Below are 22,930 nucleotides of genomic sequence, written 5' to 3'. Positions count from 1 at the left end.
CCAATGAAACAAGAAGACATTGACAAACAACTCAGCTGAGATAGTTATTTGATTTTTTAGTTTCAGACAGATGTGTCACCCACAGTCACTAAGGAGAGAACAAATGGAATGACTCAGCATTTGTAAATGAAAAGATAATTTGTCTCTTATACCTTTCATTTTATGCAGGTGTATAGTAAAAAAATGTAGCCATTGTTGAAGAGGTAAACATTGACATTGTTTCAACAGTGTATTTCTTTTCAAAGGGCTGTTGATAAAAGGACGTACCATTTGGACCATGCGTAATTGGTATACCAGTAGCCCAGTTTAGATATCAGATTATATTTCTGTCTGAAAATGTAATGGTTACGCTCATTTTTAATCCAGACTTCTAATATGTTAAAATATTGAACTCCAAGGCTCTTGGCCTCTCCAGAATACTGTGTGTGTAAAAAAATTAAAGTGTTTTACATGAGAATAGAGATTGATTGTCCCAGGAGAAGAAAAATGTGAACAAAAACTTTTGGAACTCGGTCTCAAAATGGTCTCAAATGTAGTAGCCACAACCCCCTTAGCAATTCACTTCTGTAATCTTTGTATTCAGTCTGAATAATTAGAATCCTAAAACAAAACAGCCAGAAGTTTAAAACAGCCAAAAGTTTCATATTCAGCTTTGCATGAGCGGATATAAATGACAGTAACCTACTTGGGGGTGACGTAGGAGAATAGGGGAGGAGGGGAGCACAACCTTTTCTTCCCACTGTAGCAAACTCCATTATTAGCACCTCTATAATGTACAATCAAGCATTTGCATGAGGAGAAAAAAGGCCTCATGTTCAGCTTATATATATATTTAAAGAAAATAAATGTTTTGTAATGTACATTATTAAACTATTCCCAGTAAAACTTCATTAGAAGCATGCCCAATGTTTTGACCACTGACTCTGACATAAGTGCAGGGCATCATGTTTTTAATAGGTTATGGTGTGGGACACATATTGCACAGCTCAGTCATGTTTGGCTCTTAAAAAATAAGTCTAGCACAGCATGAACTGTAAGACTATACCAACAAAAGTGTTCCTTGGAGCCCTAAACAATATTTAAAAGCAATTCAATAAGAAAAGCATTTACTGGGAGTAAGGGGCAAAAGGGGAAGGAGTCTTAACAATATTAACAGGCTTGTACAAATGGCCACATCCACCCAAAAGAATAATCAAATAAAGTGATAGTTATGTTATAACCATCAACACAGAAACTCCTCTCTCTGTGCTAAATCTTCATATTCGTGATGTGAACCTCTATTTCTATGCCAGATGTAAAATCTGGCTCCCCCACCTGTACTATACATGGCTTCCACTGGTGTAAGACAGCTTGGTTTCTGTCCATGTGTAATGTAGCAGAGCAACAAGGAGAAATCATTTAACTTCCTAGAGACTGAAAGAAGAAAATTTGCCATGGATAGTAACCTTTCACCATGCATATGTGCTCAGCATCTGCACATGAGCAACATGTGTAGAGGCAAATTGGGAAGGCTGAGAAAGAGACTGAGTGGTAACTTAATTTATGAACAGCCTTCCAAGGGGAGCAGTGGGACAAAAAACCTAACTCACTTCAAGACTGAGCCTGATACATTTATGGAGGGGATGGTATGATGAGACTGCCTACAATGGTATGTAGCTGATCTATAACTCCTAGTAACAAATATCCCCCAACGGCCGGTGATGGGACACTAGATGGGGAGGGCTTTGAGTTACGACAGAGAAGTCTTTCCCGGGTGTCTGGCTGGTGGGTCTTGCCAAAATGCTTAAGGTCCAACTGACTGCCATAGTTGTGGTCAGGAAGGAAGTTTCCCCTGGATCAGACTGGCAGAGATCCTGGCGTTTTTTGCCTTACTCTGCAGCATGGGGCCTGGGTCACTTGCAGGTTTAAATTAGTGTTAAATGGTGGATTCGCTGTAACTTGAAGTCTTTAAATAATGATTTGAGGACATCAGTAACTCAGCCAAAGATTATGGATCTATTACAGGAGTGGGTGGGTGAGGTTCTGTGGCCTGTGATGAGCAGAAGGTCAGACTAGATGATCATGATGGTCCCTTCCGGCCTTAAAGTCTATAAGTCAATGAAAAAGTCACAAGTTTCACCAAGGTCCCTCTTTTTCTGCTCCCCACTTTCCCTCATAACCTGCACTGTGTACACATACTATTCAGTGCACATAGGATTAGATGCAAGTTACAAAGGAAGCTCTCTATCAAAAATGGTTATCAAGCTTAACAGAAATGCACTTGAAAAATAGGCAGAGATGGATGAAGTGCATTTGCCATTCAATAAGTTGAACAACATTATCTATATATTTCCCTTTATCTCTCAATATAAAGCTCCAACACTTCATTTCACTCTCTTTCACACCACTAAACTGGCAGAAGTATGAATTACTGTAGCAGGTGGGCCTGTGTGGTTTTAAAAGCAGTGTAATACAATCAACTGTATAATATCATATTTCCAGGAAAGCAAAAGACATCTAGACCCAAGCCTGATCCTTAAGCAATCCTAATATTGGCATTAAAGTGTTCAAGATCCCATGGGGACCATTATATCTTTTGACCCCAGGTTTTAATTGAAACTTTAAACAAAATATATTACCTATTTAATGCAGCTAAGCTGGACTCTGGCCTTTGTAGTGTGTGTTGTAATGCCAAGCAAATTAATCTCTGTAACCTTAGTACATTCTTTTAAATTTATATCAAAGATGAATGCCATAGAGAAAATTTATACCAAGCCAACCCCACACAGAATATTGAATAATTATTTTAATTCCAGTTTAAAGGCTTTAATTTTGTGTTTGTTTTGTGTTTTTCTTTTTAAGAAAAGAAAAATAAATAATTTTTTTCTTGGTACACAGCCAACAAAACATATGGTTTCCTTAGCGTGGTTGCTGCACACCTGGCAAAATAAATCACAGTGATAGAGTACCAAAATCTACACTGTGGCTTTTCATACACATGAACTTTGAACATCTGACGTAGGTCTCCAGGCCCTGCCTTTCATACCATGAGCAAAACACAAAGCCAAATGGATAACTTGATCCTCTGGGTCAAAGATTCCCTTCTAATTAAGAGGCAAACTAGTTCCTAATTTTTAAAAAGCAAGAAGTCAAAGTGGCACATTGAAGGAATAAGTCCTGGCTTGCCAGAGTAAAAAAGCCAATGGAAGCAAGCACAGGAAAAGTACTGAAACACAAAACATGGAAAACAGGTGGTGCAAAGGTTTAACGCTGCTGGTGAGATAATGCACTTGGAGATCTGGAGTTCAAATCCGAATACAGTATAAACTATGAGCCTCCTGTTTATACTCCTTTGTACATTGTATGGGGGGAACCTCTAGGAAAGCCCCATTAAATCCCTGGAATGATAGATGGAAATGGCTATCAAATCAGATGAAACATTTTCTCAAGTCAGACACTTGCATTTAATGCTGTGTACCAAGGACAGCAAGTGGTTGAGGCTTAAATTTAATCACAAAGCCAATTGAAGGGGATTGGCCTCACATCCTCTGTATTCTTGGATTATACATTCAGCTATGGAGATTCTTGGTCACGCACACTAGATCTGAGATAAGAAAAGACTTCTCCTGCACATACTAAGAGCATTCCGGGGATCTCCCCTCTTCCTCTGTAGCATTGAGCAGATATCCACCATAAACTGGGTGAGCCTAGCTCAGATTGTCAAATTCCTGCAGTTACAAGCAGGTGAGTTCAGGCAGACCTCACTCCCAACAGTCGCCCATTGTGTACCTAATGAAAAGTTTATTAACAGACAAAGCCTTGCAAGAAGTAGGCAGGCAAATTTACCTAAAATAATACATCCAAACAATAGCTATATAGCTAACATGTTGATTAATTTAACTTTACATACAAAAACAGACAAACATCTCAGTGCCCAATTCATAAATCTGGATCTGCAAGGTACATTCAATGGTAGGCTGGATGTATTTAGTCTGTTGGCTCTAGCATTGCAATCTATCCAGAAATGGTAAATTTAGGAAAAGTTATATTTGCTATCTAGCCCTGTAACAGCCTGATACTATTTGCAATCTTGTTAGCAGGCATTGATCCTTCTGAAAAAGTGTTAAGTGAGCTCTGTTGACTCTGAAGCAAGTGACTTTTTATTAAGGGAGCTGGTCTGACTGTGGGGTAGCTCAGTGGTTTGAGCATTGGCCTGCTAAACCCAGAGTTATGAACTCAATCCTTGAGGGGGCCATTTAGGGATCTGGGGCAAAAATCTGTCTGGGGATTGGTCCTCCTTTGAGCAGGGGGGGAGGACTAGATGACCTCCTGAGGTCCCTTTCAAGCCTGATATTTTATGATTTAAAGGAGAGAGGATCTAGAGCATGGATAAAGCAATGAATGAAATAATCCTAGAGCTGGTCTTTATGTCATCTTTTTGTTTTGTTTGCTAATTAATCCAAATCCCAGGAAGAGAGTGAGTTTGGACATGTGGCATGAGGACTGTGCTTATAAAACGAGTTGGGGAAGGCATCACCAGCACTTACATATAGAAAGGGGGTAGGTAAAGTACTCAGTCAAGAATCTATTTTACCCAAATTTTGGGATTATTTTCTATTTAAAAACAGCAGATTAGATCCTTATGAGGAGCAATGATTTCATAGGATCACTCCATTCAAAGAAAAAGGAGGAAAGGGCAACTCACCCATTTTATATTACATAATCTGTTTTACCAGAAATAATTTTGACTATAATTTTGCAACTTTTGCTACTGGAAATCATATTTTTTCATGATTTTGAAATTATACTTTTTCACACAAAAGGGGAGTCAAACTTGTCAGGCTCTATCTAAACACTACAATCTGCCAAAGGTCTCTATAGGGGAATAATAATAAGCAGATGTTTAATTCACAAAACAAAACTATGGCCGTTGATCAGCTTGATAGGATAATCAGTGCATGCTGACAAATGAAACTGATTAATTGGTAATACAACCTAGACCATTTATCAACAAAAAATGAGTACAAAAGCAAGACTTTTAGCCATTGATTTGATCCGATGAGATTCAGTATTCCAGAAAAGTGACAACAGTGAATAAATATGCATTGCCAAAGTGAGTGTGGTTTATAGAGAATCAAAAACAAGTAATGCTATAACCATGGCAATACAAATATTTAATTTTGAATTTACATCCTTAACCGTTTTAAGACATAGACTTTAAAAAAGCACCAGATCAAACTGCAGTTTTAGAATAATTGTTTCATCATCAAATACTTAACGTATCTTGTTAAAGGGAGAGAAACTACACACACAAAACAAGTAACTTGGGGAGTGAGGATCAGAATCTTGATTCAATCAATGTTTTAAACTCCCTTTAGTGTAAGTGGGAGTCATGTTCATTGACAGGAACATACACTGCACGGTATACATTGAAAGGTATTACTCTTGCTATCCTGCCCAAATGAAAACTTATCTGATTCTACTGGACCATATTCATCTCTAAGGTACCTCCAATGATTCTCCACTAGAGCTGTGCCAATAGCTGATTTTTTTGGTTTGCTGGTCATACCGAAAACAAAAATAGAATTGACCCAAAATGAAAATTTTAAACATTTTTTGGAAATCAAAAAGTAAAAAACAAAAATAAAAAAAATAAGAAAAATAAAATTAAGTTGTCGTTTCAGGTCAAAATGTTTCATTTTCAAGCTTTAATCATTTTTTAAGTAAAATTGAAGTAAATTCAAAACAAAGTTGCTTCAAATGGAATAAATAAACTTTTTGAAAGGGTCAAAACAAATGTTTATATTATTTTGGATTTAGTCAGTTAGTTTTTCTTTTACCAAAACAATTTGATGAATTTGCTAAATGTTTTGTTTAGCCTGAATCTGCATTTTCTGGTGAAATAAGTATTGGTGAAAAGTAAGCCGCACTGGATTCAGCACACCCACACACATTCACAGGGGATATCTTCAAATTTATTCCCTTTCCTGAGGTTTTCCTTTATTGTTATTTTAAAGAAAAACAATCCCAACCCCTGCTGACCTCTCTCTTGAGCTTAGTTGTTCCTAGAGCTTTTTCTCTGACAATTACCCTAGTTCTCTTTACTTCAGAAACACACTCAAACCCTTTTGTATCTTAGATTGGATCTCACAGGATCTCGAACCCCACCATAATTCAGACATTAAGGTAAGTCAACAGAAACAGGTGCATTTCTGTGCAGGGTCCTACTTAAAGCGTTTTGTATCTCTATGCAGGATCTTAGGACCTGCCACCTGGTTATATCAGGTTTTAAGTCAAGTGATTTATCCAACTTAAATTTCTATCCCTTTATGTTTATATTTTGAAAAACAAGAGAAAAATAATTTAGCTTTTTAAGAAAAGAAACCAAAACTCACAATTTAATGCACTGAGGCTGCCTTCAACAGTTTGAAAGGACAGGTCAGCTGGACCCAGAGGGACTATTGGATTCTCTTATTGTAGACTTCACCTTACTCAATCTTTTCTCTACCCCCCCCCTTTTTTTTTTAAATGGAGATATCCTATCTCCTAGAACTGGAAGGGACCCTGAAAGGTCATCGAGTCCAGCCCCCTGCCTTCACTAGCAGGACGAAGTACTGATTTTGCCCCAGATCCCTAAGTGGCCCCCTCAAGGACTGAACTCACAACCCTGGATTTAGCAGGCCAATGCTCAAACCACTGAGCTGCCACCCTTGATATAAAGCATCCAAATTGGATTGTGAGCCCAAGACAGGCTATTTAATAATAATAACATCTAAATATTCCTCTAATAACATCTAAACACTCCCATTGGCTGCAATGGTAATTGAATGGGGGAAGGGAAGTGACTTAGTGAATGAAAAATTCCACTAATCACACTAAATAGTACACATAAAGCTTCTTAGATATAGGTAGGAGATTCTATAGGTGGGCACCACTGCAATCGGTATGATGTGTATTTAAGAGCTGTGGGAACACTAAGAAAGAGACCCAGAATATACTTGTATAACCATCTACTGGGGTTTGTCAAGAAAATCTACTGCTCTTACTTGAACTCTGAAGTTGGAACCTACTTATGGTTAAGATCTATTGGAGGAAATTAATTTGTTTTTATTAACTAACTGAATCACTTGAGCTCCAGTTGCATGACTAAGTACTCTAGTTTCACCCTGCCTCCTTGAGTGTCACTCTGTAATATTAAAATTGCTCTTACCCATCATGTTGTATAAGCTTTGTGGTGCAAACTGCCTTGGCATTTTCTGTATTGCTTCCTTGTAAACCATAATGGCATCCTGAAACAGGAAAGAAAAATATTACTAAAGCACCATTTTCAATAGCACTTTTTCACAGCTAGAATTAGGTACTAGCTACCCTCCCAGAATGAAAAAAAGAAATAAATATCTTCATTACTAATACACTAGGAAGATCAGATTCCTCATTTATAAAAGGATCAACAGGTGATGTGAAGTTCCTTAACACTAGACTGAATGATTTCCATTAGTGTGTGTGTGTCTAGATACAGATTCAAAATTCTGTGGACTGACAGAGTGCCCAGATTGATATCAGATTGTTACAATAAGCACCCTAATAATAAAGTATCATTGCCTAGTATCACCTAACAATAGAATCCAGATCCTATTATCGAATCTTTGATCCTTGGGAAAGAACGTGGATGAAGAATGAAAGGAGGAGCACTCAGGAGTCGGGAAATGCCAAAATTAAGGTTTCTGTGTGCTCTTGTGCATATGCATGATGTTATGTACTTGAATTTCATGATCGCATATTAATGTTTAATTCAGCAGGCAGGCTGGAGATGTAAAGTGAATGAAGCCCAATAGTTATTTTCATTCTCACTGTTCAGTGTGACCTCTGCCTCATTCACTGCTCACAATCAAAACTTTACATTTATTGAGTAGTAAGAGTCCTTTGCAAAACATAACTGCATGACCATGTAACGTCCATTTTAGAAGGTAAATACCCCAGGAAGAGACCTGTCATTTATTTATCCTTTGAAAACCATGCCCATCCATGGATTTGTATAACAACATAGTACTCTAAATGCAGTCACAGCAGAGCCATATAGTATGCTGCTGCTCTCTTATCTTTACAGATAGATTTTTTATCTGCATTTTAACCAAACACATTAATCACTGCCATTTGAGAGAGCTGAAAAAGGAAGCTGAATGTAGGGGACTCTGAACAGCAGGTGTGTACTTAATCGTAAGCAGCAGAGTTCATATGTTGCAGTCAGAAAAAGTTACATGGATCACAGCCTCGTGCAACTACCATTCTGAAGTATGTTTGGCTGGACAGGAACAGCATAACAAAAACAAAAAAAACCCACCCATCCAACCAGGCCCTCAGCATATCTCCAATAGACAAAATACTTAACAGAGGTCTTCTCATCTGTATATATGATGGCTGCTATCTTTGCTGACTCACCAGTGGCTGAACTACTGGGGACCTCCAGAGCTAAAACATGAGCTACCCAGAATGAGCTAAAGAGCCATGGACTCCCTATTTGGGGCTCTAACAGATTCCCATCTTCTGCTATTCAGACACAGAGGCCAAACTGTAATACACACTCCCCAGTGGCTTACAGATATACACTTCTACCCCGATATAACGTGGCCCGATATAACATGAATTCAGATATAATGCGGTAAAGCAGTGCTCCGGGGGGGGAAGGGCTCCGCACTCCGGCGAATCAAAGCAAGTTCGATATAACGCGGTTTCACCTATAACGCGGTAAGACTTTTTGGCTCACGAGGACAGCGTTATATCGGGGTAGAGGTGTACTTCAGCCATTTATGACAACAATCTCATGAAACAGACCAAACTGCAGAAAGCAAAAAGTCCAAGATTTGACAAGTTCTCATTCTGGTTCTAACACTATCTTGCTATGCATCACTGCATAAGCCATTTAACATTTCTGCAGCTCTGCCTCTCTCTCAGTAAATTGTGGAGAATAATACTTGCCCACACGGACAGGGATTTGTGCAGCTTAATCAATTAATATTTGTGAAGTACTTTGACATGGTTGATGAAAGGTGCTACTATATATAAATGATGGGTATTAATTATTATAAGGACTTTTTTGAAGGATTGGGAGGGGTAGTGTTGATGTTTGTATGGGAAGGGAAAATTTCGTTCTCACCTCATAATGTCCTTGTTCATGAAAGAGTTTTCCTAAGTTATAAAGGCAACTGGTAACAGAGCTCTTGTGAGCATGAGGATCTTTCAAATTTTCATCAGGAATCTCTGAACACTTCAGGAACGTCCTCCTGGCTTCCTCAGTCTTTCCTTGATTCATCAGGATAATACCAGTATTTAAATAGGCAGCTGTTCGGGGAATAAACAAATATTACATGTTTTAGTGGGGTTCCACTATGTCATCATACCGGTTATCATTTTAAACCAACAAGGTATTCATGTTCACAGATTATAAAATCAGAAGGGACCACTGTGATCACTTAGTCTGACCTCCTGCACAACACAGGCCATAGAACTTCCCTGAAGGTTGGCTGTTGCTTTCTTAGAAACATAATATTGGGCAGAAATTTTTTTTTTAAGTAAAAGAAAACATGAGCCACCTTGCCTCCAAAACATAAATAAATTAATACATTAAATCAAGGGGATACCGAAGTGACTCAACAACCTGTAATTAGAGTCTACAGGTATGGTATTGGAATCAGTCACTGGCAATACCAACAAATCTTACTAGTGGAAGATTGTCCCAATTAAGGAAAAAGCAAAAAAAGGAATTCCAAAAGCCTTGTATTATTGACTCACCACATTCCTTAAATGTCAGAGATGGGCTATCAGAAAACAATCATCAATGTCATAAATTTGAGTCAGTGTCCATGGCTCACCAGCCCATTCTTGTGAATGGTACAGGATCGTGCCATTGTTTTCAGTTCTGTAGCCCATTGTCTATCAGAGAGCAGATGTTGAACAACTAAGTGATTGTTTTGCAGCTCACTGAAGGGTAAAATAATTTCTCCTTCTCATTTTAATATTGAGAACAAATTTCCTTAAATACAACTGTCCATATATGCATGACTTCTCACACTAAATATAGTTGGTGGAATATTACTTTATAATATATCTAGGCTTGGAACAATTAGATTTTTGTTGATAAAAAAGGCTATTTACTTTCTACATGGCGATACGTGTGATGTTGAAAATTTGTTTTAATGGTTATAAAGCTTTAACATTTTGAATGTCAACATCTATTGTCATTAAATAATTGCTGTCTTAGCCCCCCATTATTTCCAACAACTGTGAAAATTTAAAACAGATAAAAATTGAAGAAACTCTGAAAAATAAAACACTGATATTATCCATTGAAATTATAAAAAAAACCAAATTCTGCCAAGCCTAAATATAGCACATGTTATCCTTCTCATTCTAGCTTCATAATAGTTCAGAGATGAGGGAAGAAAAGAAATGTAAAAAAACCTACTGAATTACTTACAAGCTAATGTGGGTCTGCTACCAATTGCCAGTTTATAGTAATGTAGTGCTTCTGAAAACCTGCTGTTTTCCTGCAGCAGTAATCCTCTGTACCAGGGGAAAAAAAGAAATTTACTAATAGATATAGAAATTTACTGTAAAGGACTACCTTAAAAGCAGAGCAGTGTTCTATCACCCCAGAGGAAACGAAAATGTTAAAATCAAAACAAAGGTAACAAAAGGAAAATATACCGATTTGTATTTCAGAGAAGCAATAAATAAAGAAAATGCTTACTCGCAACTACTAACATTTCAGAGAGAAAATTATTATGGTTGAAAAAAATAGGATTAATTCATAGGTGTCAGATGCATTCATATACCTTTGGCTACATGGGTACTAAAATGCAGCAACGTCAGCTTCCTAGGAAAATGGTGATTCATTTATACATTCAAGAGCATGAGAGATTTTTTAGGGCTAAATTTTTTTAAATGCAGATAGAGCTTGGTGAGCTATTTGCACTAAATAATCTTTCATTTTTTCTTTTCATGACTGGAAAGCAGCTGAATGTTACAAATGTGTTCGTTATTCAAAATTTATCATCAACCACTTTACAAAAATATATTTCAGCCTATGGGTTTGTCTGAGCTATTTGGTTAGAATATTCATGATTGTGTGTGACTGGTCACCTAGCTCACATGATGCTGTTTCTACCCTGTGGTTGGATGGCAACCTTTAGTAACAGTAGAAAGTATATTAAAGAGACTGATGTGTGAATCCTTCAGGACTAACTTCCATGGGAACACATACATGCATATTAACTGAAGTTTTTCTTTCAGAAAACATTCTTTTGAATTGAATATACACACACACACACACACACAGAGAATACATCTATGAATGTTTGTGGAAAATTAAGAAAAAGTTCCATGTATATTGTTGACATGAATTCATAGCTTTATATTCAAATGAATGTTCCCCCAAAGATTTTCAGTATTCCTGCAGATCTAAAAGGATGTTTAAAATGAATGGATGCATATGTTTAAAACTAAGATTTTTTTTAAAAAATCTTATGATTAATTACTGATATTAGCGCAGCACAAAAAAGATTGTGACCTTGTTCTGCTAAGACATGTCCCCTGCTCCTACAACTCAACCACTTATTTAACCATTATTCAATCACTAATGAAGTGGTTGTTACAGCAAAACAGTTTGTCCATTTTAGAACACTTCTCCTGTTTCCCTTCATTTTCACGTTCTCATAACTTTTCAAAATGAACACATTAGGATGAGTCATGTTTGATCTCTATACAAAGAGGATTTTTCCCCCTTACGACAGTCTGAGCAAAATCCATTCAGACACTTTTGAGTTAAGCCAGCAGATGAGGGGGGAAAATACCTTTTTCCTATTTTTTATTTATTTTATTTTCAAGGTATCACTAGAATTGAATAGAGGCCTGCAGCAAAAGTAGCTGAAGTCTGTAATTTGAAACTTGGCATGACATCATGGACATAATCCTCATTAACAGAGCTATTCAAAATGTTCTACTATTAGATTTATGATGAAATTTTGAATTTGGATTTTAATAAAAATACTGGATATTTATTTTGTATTATTGTGTTTTTCCATTGTGCTTTATAACTGGATCTAAGGGTTTTGGTTTTTTTTAAATTGATTAAAAGTTTCATCAAAATGGCACATTATAATAAAAAAAATCAATCTTTTCAGAATGTTGTTTCATTTTTTGGCAAGCTCTTCTTATTAGGGCCAACTATTTTTTCTTGGTTTTGATTGCCTGACAATGGGGTACTGACTATGCGTTACAGGAAGTTTCTTTAAAACTATAAGTGTTTAAGAAAACAGATAAATGCACAGCTAACTTATAATGTACACCTTACCCGAGTGACTTATAAATGAACATCCCAAAAAGCTACATTTAATATCATAGCAGAAATTTAATTCACAAGAAAAAAAAAAATTCCTAGGAAATTCAATTTTTTTTTAAATTTGCCATATTATACAAATACATTTTAGTTAATAGTCCTGCACATGTGATTAAAAGTTTAAGTACTCACTTATGTGCTTTGCAGATTCAGGACTATAAACAGTTCTCAGATGCTATTTACCTAGGGACAATAAGGGCATAAACAGGAAAGAACCTGCGCTTCCCTGTCATCTGTGAGCACAGAAACTTATTCTTGGTAATACTGAACATCTGATACATTACACACAAACAGGCATAAACACAACCTCCTCTTTCTGGCTCCAGTTGTATTAAGAGATTAACAGTTCTCAGGAGGGCTTTGGCTTCCTAGACCACGGGATGCTATTTGAGGAAGGACTGCTAGGCAGAGATGGCGTTCTCCTTTCGAGGAGGGGAAAGACCCTATTTGGACACAGACTGGCTAACCTAGTGAGGAGGGCTTTAAACTAGGTTTGACGGGGACAGGTGAGCAAAGCCCGCAGGTAAGTGGGGAACATGGAGACCTGGGAGATGGGTCGGAAACGAGAGGGAGTGTGGGCTATATTGGCAGAGAGAAAGGAGGGTCAGGACAAAACTGGGAGGAAAGATCAAACCAGTATCTTAGATGCCTATATACAAATGCGAGAAGTATGGGTAATAAGCAGGAAGAACTGGAAGTGCTAATAAATAAATACAACTATGACATTGTTGGCATCACTGAAACTTGGTGGGATAATACACATGATTGGAATGTTGGTGTGGATGGATACAGCTTGCTCAGGAAGGATAGACAGGGGAAAAAGGGAGGAGGTGTTGCCTTACATATTAAAAATGTACACGCTTGGACTGAGGTAGAGATGGACATAGGAGATGGAAGTGTTGAGAGTCTCTGGGTTAGGCTAAAAGGGGTAAAAAACAAGGGTGATGTCATGCTAGGAGTCTACTACAGGCCACCTAACCAGGTGGAAGAGGTGGATGAGGCTTTTTTTAAACAACTAACAAAATCATCCAAAGCCCAAGATTTGGTGGTGATGGGGGACTTCAACTATCCGGATATATGTTGGGAAAATAACACAGCGGGTCACAGACTATCCAACAAATTCTTGGACTGCATTGCAGACAACTTTTTATTTCAGAAGGTTGAAAAAGCTACTAGGGGGGAAGCTGTTCTAGACTTGATTTTAACAAATAGGGAGGAACTCGTTGAGAATTTGAAAGTAGAAGGCAGCTTGGGTGAAAGTGATCATGAAATCATAGAGTTTGCAATTCTAAGGAAGGGTAGAAGGGAGAACAGCAAAATAGAGACAATGGATTTCAGGAAGGCGGATTTTGGTAAGCTCAGAGAGCTGATAGGTAAGGTCCCATGGGAATCAAGACTGAGGGGAAAAACAACTGAGGAGAGTTGGCAGTTTTTCAAAGGGACACTATTAAGGGCCCAAAAGCAAGCTATTCCGCTGGTTAGGAAAGATAGAAAATGTGGCAAAAGACCACCTTGGCTTAACCACGAGATCTTGCATGATCTAAAAAATAAAAAGGAGTCATACAAAAAATGGAAACTAGGACAGATTACAAAGGATGAATATAGGCAAACAACACAGGAATGCAGGGGCAAGATTAGAAAGGCAAAGGCACAAAATGAGCTCAAACTAGCTACGGGAATAAAGGGGAACAAGAAGACTTTTTATCAATACATTAGAAGCAAGAGGAAGACCAAAGACAGGGTAGGCCCACTGCTTAGTGAAGAGGGAGAAACAGTAACAGGAAACTTGGAAATGGCAGAGATGCTTAATGACTTCTTTGTTTCGGTCTTCACCGAGAAGTCTGAAGGAATGCCTAACATAGTGAATGCTAATGGGAAGGGGGTAGGTTTAGCAGATAAAATAAAAAAAGAACAAGTTAAAAATCACTTAGAAAAGTTAGATGCCTGCAAGTCACCAGGGCCTGATGAAATGCATCCTAGAATACTCAAGGAGCTAATAGAGGAGGTATCTGAGCCTCTAGCTATTATCTTTGGAAAATCATGGGAGACGGGAGAGATTCCAGAAGACTGGAAAAGGGCAAATATAGTGCCCATCTATAAAAAGGGAAATAAAAACAACCCAGGAAACTACAGACCAGTTAGTTTAACTTCAGTGCCAGGGAAGATAATGGAGCAAGTAATTAAGGAAATCATCTGCAAACACTTGGAAGGTGGTAAGGTGATAGGGAATAGCCAGCATGGATTTGTAAAGAACAAATCATGTCAAACCAATCTGATAGCTTTCTTTGATAGGATAACGAGTCTTGTGGATAAGGGAAAAGCTGTGGATGTGGTATACCTAGACTTTAGTAAGGCATTTGATACGGTCTCGCATGATATTCTTATTGACAAACTAGGCAAATACAATTTAGATGGGGCTACTATAAGGTGTGTGCATAACTGGCTGGATAACTGTACTCAGAGAGTTGTTATTAATGGTCCCCAATCCTGCTGGAAAGGCATAACGAGTAGGGTTCCGCAGGGGTCTGTTTTGGGACCGGCTCTGTTCAATATCTTCATTAACGACTTAGATATTGGCATAGAAAGTACGCTTATTAAGTTTGCGGATGATACCAAACTGGGAGGGATTGCAACTGCTTTGGAGGACAGGGTCATAATTCAAAATGATCTGGACAAATTGGAGAAATGGTCTGAGTTAAACAGGATGAAGTTTAACAAAGACAAATGCAAAGTGCTCCACTTAGGAAGAAAAAATCAGTTTCACACATACAGAATGGGAAGAGACTGTCTAGGAAGGAGTACGGCAGAAAGGGATCTAGGGGTTATAGTGGACCACAAGCTAAATATGAGTCAACAGTGTGATGCTGTTGCAAAAAAAGCAAACATGATTCTGGGATGTATTAACAGGTGTGTTGTGAGCAAGACACGAGAAGTCATTCTTCCGCTCTACTCTGCTCTGGTTAGGCCTCAGCTGGAGTATTGTGTCCAGTTCTGGGCACCGCATTTCAAGAAAGATGTGGAGAAATTGGAAAGGGTCCAGAGAAGAGCAACAAGAATGATTAAAGGTCTTGAGAACATGACCTATGAAGGAAGGCTGAAAGAATTGGGTTTGTTTAGTTTGGAAAAGAGAAGACTGAGAGGGGACATGATAGCAGTTTTCAGGTATCTAAAAGGGTGTCATAAGGAGGAGGGAGAAAACTTGTTCACCTTAGCCTCTGAGGATAGAACAAGAAGCAATGGGCTTAAACTGCAGCAAGGGAGGTCTAGGTTGGACATTAGGAAAAAGTTCCTAACTGTCAGGGTGGTTAAACACTGGAATAAATTGCCTAGGGAGGTTGTGGAATCTCCATCTCTGGAAATATTTAAGAGTAGGTTAGATAAATGTCTATCAGGGATGGTCTAGACAGTATTTGGTCCTGCCATGCGGGCAGGGGACTGGACTCGATGACCTCTCGAGGTCCCTTCCAGTCCTAGAATCTATGAATCTATGAAAATATGTCTCTTTTCAAGCGGAATTATGATTAATTTTTTAAAAACTTTAGCTGTTTCCCCTTTCCAGAGTAAAGAAAGGCACCGGGGCTTTCTTTTAAACAAAATCAGACAAACAATAAAGCAACAACAAAACCCTTTTCACTGCAGCCGGAAGACACACACACACTCACTATAGAAAAAGCACCCTGGCAGAAAGAACATAAAAGTCCACTGCATATATGCATTCCTTATTAAATGAAAGTTAAGATAGAAAATATTAAATTCTAAATCCTAGACAAGGGGGAATATTTTTCACTGAGAACGATATATCCTGTGTTTGCATTTTATCTTTACTGTCTCTTGATCAGCACCAGGCAGCCTCACTTTTGCCCTAATGTTTTCAGGCTAATCTAGTATTAAGTGGTTCAAATCACTCACAGTATCAAGGCTGCTTATTTGTAGTTCCCACATACTGTAGTTTGAGTCAATGACAGAGCAACGTTCATGTCTAGTGTTTGTTTAAAGACACTCAGTGGTTGCAAAAAAAGGATATTACAAAGGTTACTTCTGTTCCATCGGGGGGAAAAAACAATGAATATGACTTGAATTCTAAAAGATTTTTGATTTCTAAGTTTTTATTTATTTTTAAATACCAGGTCACTTTTTACGTTTATCAGCATGCCCCCTGACTTCCAGATAAATTCTACAGTGATAATATAACACATGGATAATAAATCTTCTAGAATTTTAGTTTTGTTCCCTGTTAAGCTTTGGTTATATAGCACTTGTCCTTAAAGACTTATTATTATGAGATTTTTAGTTCAATGAAATAATTATTAATATATAAAATCAACACCAAGCACAAGTGTTATATGATCTCTTATGAACTTTTAAGTCATCATGCTTTTTGCATTTGCTTTTGCTATATTTTTAAATCCTTGGATTTATAAACCTCTGTGCTTGAGGAAGCTGTTATGAATTCTGGATGAATTGTTTTTGCATACTGAGACAATTACGGATTAATTGTTGTTCAGTTTGAATATAATGAATTACTTTGGTATGATGTTTATACCATCTGGATTAAAAACACACTTATTTGTCATTATTACTGAAGTAATTCCCTGTTTTCATTGCATGCTTTAGTACTAGCACTTTGGATTAATTATTTTATGCTATATGGTTTCAATTTTTTTCCCTTTCTTATTCAGTACACAAACACCTTTTTGCAGTTGTTGCACTTGCTATTTAAAGTTCATATAGATACAACAAGCTGTGTGGGTGTGAGATTGAATATTGACTTCCAATAAATAATTAGACTTTTATTTCTGTTTTGGTATGAGTCTCAGTAAAATGAAAAACTGATGTATATGACCTAGAGAACCTTGATCAGCCATGAAACTACCTCTTTTCCTATGTGAAATTGGCTCTGATTGACCTCTGACACCTTATTACTTTCTTTGTGGCTTCTGACAGCATGAGACTGAGTAGATTTATGTGCATCTAGTTCTAGATTCAGCTTAAACAAAATCAAGAAAGAATTTAAAGAAAAATTCCAAAAGTAATTTTTTTAGTTGAATAAAATTAAGTCACACTTTTTTTGGTCTGTTTTTGAAAGATAACCAGCCTGGATCACTGCCAAAAATGAGGATAAAAGATTTAATGAAATAGATAAAATGTTAAGAGAATGATGCTTGCATGAAATTGGAAATAGTAATTTAAACACTTGACTTGCAGGATGGCACAGTTATCACTATCTTCCTGAAATGGCACTGGTATTAGTAGAGCTTAAGAGATAGGCTTATTTCTGTCTCCAGTAGAAAAGTCAGCTCTTACCGCATGCACGAACAAAATAAACAGGCATATACACACACATTACAAATGCTCACCCTCATCCAATCTCTGTATTATTACAAACAAAAAGCCATGTGAAAAGAATGTGCAGGTTGCAAAATCAAGCACTCCAAAGTTAGGAAATGCCAAGTCACTTACCCATTCAGAAACTGGAGTTTGAGATGTGTTGTCCATATACACATTCCACTATTGGTGTGCATGTGCCCTAGCACTCATGTCTGTAGACTTTTTGGCCAGCTGTATCCATACAGCTAGCTTGCTCCCTGATGCTCTTTGTGATGTCTGGCAAGGGCATTTAAGAGCAGGGTGCGCCTATTACCATTAGTTTCCTCTCAACCGCAAAATATAAATGAGAGGACACCAAGGTCAAGAGGATGGAGCGGGGGTTGTGAAATGTACATAGGGACAACATACCTCGAAGGTAAGTAACTTTTCATTCTCCTTCAAGTGGCTGTCTATATGCACATTCCACTACTAGATGTCTATGAAAGAAGGGACTGGAGAATAGCATTAACAAAACCAGCATCTAAGCTGGAGGCTTCTGTAAGAGCATAATGCTTGGTAAATGTATGAACAGAGCACCAGGTCGCTGCCTTTACATATATCTAGGATTGAGACATTGTTCAGGGAAACTAATGAGGCTCTCTGGGCTCTAGTGAAATGAGCTTTCAACCCTGCAGGTGGGTCTCTTTTTCCTATGTTATAGCAAGATTTCACACATTCTGAAATCCATTTTGAGAAGTTCCTTGAATTTGTGAAGACACGACCTTGCCTTTCAGTTCATCAGCTACAAAGAGCTTTGGAGAAGATCAGAATGTTTTTTTCTTCTTTGTAGATAAAACACTGGAGCCTTTCTGACATTCAAAGGGTGGAGGGCCACTTCTGACTTACACACATGAGGAAAGAACACAGATGGGTGGATTTGCTGATTTAGGTGGAATTCCATGACCACCTTGGGTAAGTACTTTGGATGAGTCCTGAGGAAGACAGGGAAGACAATCGTGTGTGTTGGGAGGGTCTGCCATGAAGATTTTTCTGGAGTGATGTAAAAGGGGTCATAATGCCATAGGTTTGAATAGAAGCCCCATAAGCATGGGATGTACTACATTAAAGCCCTAAGGGGAAATGGGGCCCCTTAACAGGTGGAAAGTCTCTCGTGAAACCTTTATGAATCTCAGGTCTGTAAGAGAAGACAGATTGGCCATCAATAGGCAGACGACACGATGAAATTGCCACCAGGTGAACTCTCAGAGAACTCAGAGAGATTAATCATTTCAGCTCTAGCAGGCACTCCTACATTACTGGTATAGGTGCTTCATGAGGGAGGAGTGACCTCAACCAAGATCTGTGGGAGAATCTTGTTCATTTCACGAGGGGTGTCTGGTGGGTCTTTCCTGCTTTGACCAAAATATCCCTGACTGGAGAAACTTCTAGGTTAGACATCCATCCAGCAGCCAGGCTGTGAGGTGGAGAGACTTGAGGTCTGGGTGCAGCACCTTCCCTTTGAACTATGACAGCAAGTCCAGTATCAGGGTTGGGCCTTGGACAGCCTTAGGACATCTGGAAACAAAAACTCCCTTGGCCAGGCTGGTGCTATCAATATGTTTGGTGGAGTCCTGTCTGACCTTGCAAAGTTCTCTGGAAATTAGAGGAATGTGAGGGAAAGCATATAAAAGGTTCCTCATCCATGGGACAAGAAAAGCATCAGATAGGGCACCTGGGCTCAAACTTCTCCTGAGGCAAAATAAGTCACAAACAATTCTATAAGGGGGTGGGGCCCCATTCATTGAAAGGGATGAAGAATGCGGTCCTTGATCTCCCTTTTGTGATTCAATGAGATAGGTCTGTTCAGACTGTCTGCTAGGGAGGTCTGCAGGCCAGGTATGTTGACAGCTGAGAGGGAAGTTTGATGTCAGAGTGACCAGTTCCACAATCTGACTGCTTCTTGATACAGCAAGAGCATCTTGCTCCTCTTTGATTGGTGTAGAGCAGTGGTTCCCAAACTTGTTCCGCAGCTCGTGCAGGGAAAGCCCCTGGCCGGTTTGTTTACCTGCCGCGTCCACAGGTTCAGCCGATCGCAGCTCCCAGTGGCCACGGTTTGCTGCTCCAGGGAGCTGCTGGAAGTGGCGGCCAGTACATCCTCCGGCCGGCGCCGCTTCCAGCAGCTCCCATTGGCCTGGAGCACGAACCGTGGCCACTGGGAGCCGTGATCGGCCGAACCTGCGGACGCGGCAGGTAAACAAACCGGCCCGGCCCGCCAGGGGCTTTCCCTGAACAAGCGGCGGAACAAATTTGGGAACCACTGGTGTAGAACATGGTGGTTGTATTTTCCAGCATTATTTACATGTGTTGTCCCTTGATGTTGCTGATAAAAACCTTGCTGACTCTCCTGACATCCTTGAGTTCTAATAAGCTGATGTGCATGCTGGACCACCAATGATCTGCCACAATGCCAGGAGATGGTTGAGAGGAAACTGATGGAGGTAGGCATTCCCTGCCCTTATATGCCCTCAGTGGAGAGCACAAGGAGCATCTGGGTACAGGCACGCCTTATGAATACTGCTGGCCAAAAAGTCTCTGGTCCTGAGCACCTGGGGCACATGCACACCAACAGCTGGACTGTACATATGGACAATTACTTGAAGGAGAACCTTAATTTGACCCCTTTGAGATTATGCTTTATGATACAGTTCAGTGACATGATCACATACCATTTTTTCCACAGTGCCCCTGCCTCATTTAGGTCACAAGATGGATGGTGCTTGCTGAATGAGCAATATTGAATATTTTGTTTTATCCTCATTGTTCAATACATGGGACAGGCCTTATTCACTGCACATTATTCAAGCCTTACTCTGAAGGCAGTATTGTTCATTTCCTTGTGGAATTTATAGGGTGCTCATCACAATCGTATCTGAGTGCTTCATAGACATTAATGGATTTATCGTCACAATATCCCTATGAAGCAGGGAAGTGTTGTTATCCATATTTTACCAGTAGGGAACTAAGTGACTTTACCAAAGGTCACACAGGAAGCCTGTGATAGATCAGGGAAGTGAACCAGGGTCTCCCAGATCAGGATCCTAATCACTACCTCATCATCTCTCCACCTCCTAAATTATTTGAGCAAAGTTGTGCAACATACTACATTTTGAGCATAAAACATCTCTACTAGATGTGGGAGATGCTGCTGTTATTCAGAATGTGTGCAGCTCCAGTATTCCATGACATCATTATGTGAATGAATGGACAGCTGTTATATTAAGGGACAAATCCTGTCTCTGCCTCTGCTACTGTATGGTTGCTCCTTTGGCAATGGAACCAGTGCAGTTTTACTGCAAAAGGATTGGGGGCAGGATTCTGAACAGCTGTGCAGTCGTTACCCACCGCTCTGCATCTCAAAACTCAGGTCCACAAAAAGCTCCCATTAGGAGGTAGATGGGCCCATGGCTCTCCAGTCGTTCCACTCTGTGGTGGGAGGGCATGGGGAACAAAAGGGGCTGTGGAGCTTAATTCACCACTGGGCTGGAATGACCTCCACTGAGTATCTTCTTCCATGTAGCTACTCTCAATAATAGCAGGTATATATTTTGTATACTTCTAAGGAAGTATAAATTGACACTACTTAAGGCCCTACTTGAATTGCAGGATGATTGTCAAATAATTGCAGCTGAGTTGCAGACAAGACATGGAAAATGAATAATGGACCTTTAATAACTGTGGTAATTTGGAAAAGCCAGAGAAGCCCTATTTGTTTAAGGGCTGGTCAGCATTACATAGTTAGGTCCACGTAAAGCAACTTACATTGATCTAATTATGCCAGTGTATACACTACAGCCTTCCTCCCGCCGATGTAAGTGCCCTACTACACCGACATAATAGCCCCACCTCCATGAGAGGCGTAGGGCTTCTGTCGGTGCAGTTAGGGTGACACAGAGTCTGTGTAGACAGCATTACTTATATTGGCTGTTGGCAGGAGCCATAAAATTGACAAGAAAGCCAGACAGCTAGAGAGCCCAGCTGCTCCCCACTCCCCTGGAGAACTGAACGGCTGGACCCCACTCCCAGCTTCGAGCAGGGCTGAGAAGCGCAGGAGGCTGGACCCCATTCCCAGCTGTGAAATTGACAAAGCTGACCAGCTCCCAGTGGGAAGCAGGGAGGGGATGACTGAGAAGTCAGGGCAGCTCTCCCCCCACTCCCAGCGGAGAACAGGGAGGCGAGAAGCCCTGGGTGGCTTCCCCCCACACTCCTCGTGAGGAACAGGTAGGGGAGAAGCCCTGTGCGGCTTTCCACCTGCTCCCAGTGGGGAATGGGGAGCGCAGGGTGGGAGGCAGCCCACTGGGAGCCTGCAAGCTTGTGGTGTAGACCGGGCTCTCAGCTCCCCATGCTGCCCCCCTTAAGTTGCTGGAAGCGCTCCTGGTGAGGATGTGCACCACCAACCCAAGCAGGGTAGTGTGGACATGCACCACAGCAGTAATTATTGTGGTGGCTGTTGACCTAATATAGGTCAATTTACCTTTCTAGTGTAGACATACCCTAAGAAAAAATTGATGGAACAAAATTAACACTCAAGTATTATGTTATGCCTGCTAATTTTTTTGATAACCAAACATTTTGCTGCAACTATATTACATTTATTAACTCACGGGGCTGACAGCGGGAGACCCTAGAGGTTGATGGCTGGGGCTCCTGTTGTCAGCCTCGTGCGGCTGACAAAATTGCAGTAGAAGCCAAATATTGTGGTATTCACACACAATTTCTGCAATTTTGCAAATTAAGTAGGGCCTTAACACTACCTTATCTAAGGGCCATACTCCAGTGACATCACTGCACACTTCGCTAGCCCCACATAATCAAATGCATTTTGGACTAAGCCAGCCTAAAGAAAAGATTTCTAACTTTTTTGGGAAGCTTTAGGGTTCCAACACATTCAAAATATGACAGCAAGTGCTCTCCCCCAAATTAACAATTCGGGACATGTTTCTCCTGTGTAAAAAGCTTTACATCCAGCTTCCTGTTAAAGAGCATATCAATTGCAAATGATAACTGTCTTACACACAGGAGCTATCATAACAAGAACCAATAGCTGGAAGCTGAAGCTGAACAAATTCAGACTAGAAATAAGGCAAAAATTTTAAGTGTATCTGGATCCGCTGAGCTAATCTTCTAGTTCCTTCTTATCATTTCAAGACTCAGGTGACTATGGATTTCTGCAATTAGAATTCATAATTGTGA

At 39.5% G+C, this 22,930-nt stretch overlaps 1 protein-coding gene across 1 annotated transcript in view; it reads right to left on the bottom strand.

Moving 5' to 3' along the window:
* TMTC2 (transmembrane O-mannosyltransferase targeting cadherins 2) overlaps nucleotides 1-22,930 on the bottom strand; it is a 359,943-nt gene that overhangs the window by 88,369 nt on the left and 248,644 nt on the right. Inside the window, exons 5-7 of the mRNA XM_065423466.1 lie at nucleotides 10,454-10,539; nucleotides 9,134-9,318; nucleotides 7,190-7,268 (exon numbers count right to left, since the gene is read on the bottom strand). Coding sequence (XP_065279538.1) covers nucleotides 7,190-7,268; nucleotides 9,134-9,318; nucleotides 10,454-10,539 — 350 coding nt within the window. The remainder of the gene's footprint in view (nucleotides 1-7,189; nucleotides 7,269-9,133; nucleotides 9,319-10,453; nucleotides 10,540-22,930) is intronic.

Source organism: Emys orbicularis, chromosome 1 (genome assembly GCF_028017835.1).
Source record: "Emys orbicularis isolate rEmyOrb1 chromosome 1, rEmyOrb1.hap1, whole genome shotgun sequence".
In the NCBI taxonomy this organism is placed as follows: domain Eukaryota; kingdom Metazoa; phylum Chordata; order Testudines; family Emydidae; genus Emys; species Emys orbicularis.
The sequence above is the reverse complement of the archived record's forward strand: the minus strand, read 5'-3'. Positions and strand labels throughout refer to the sequence as shown.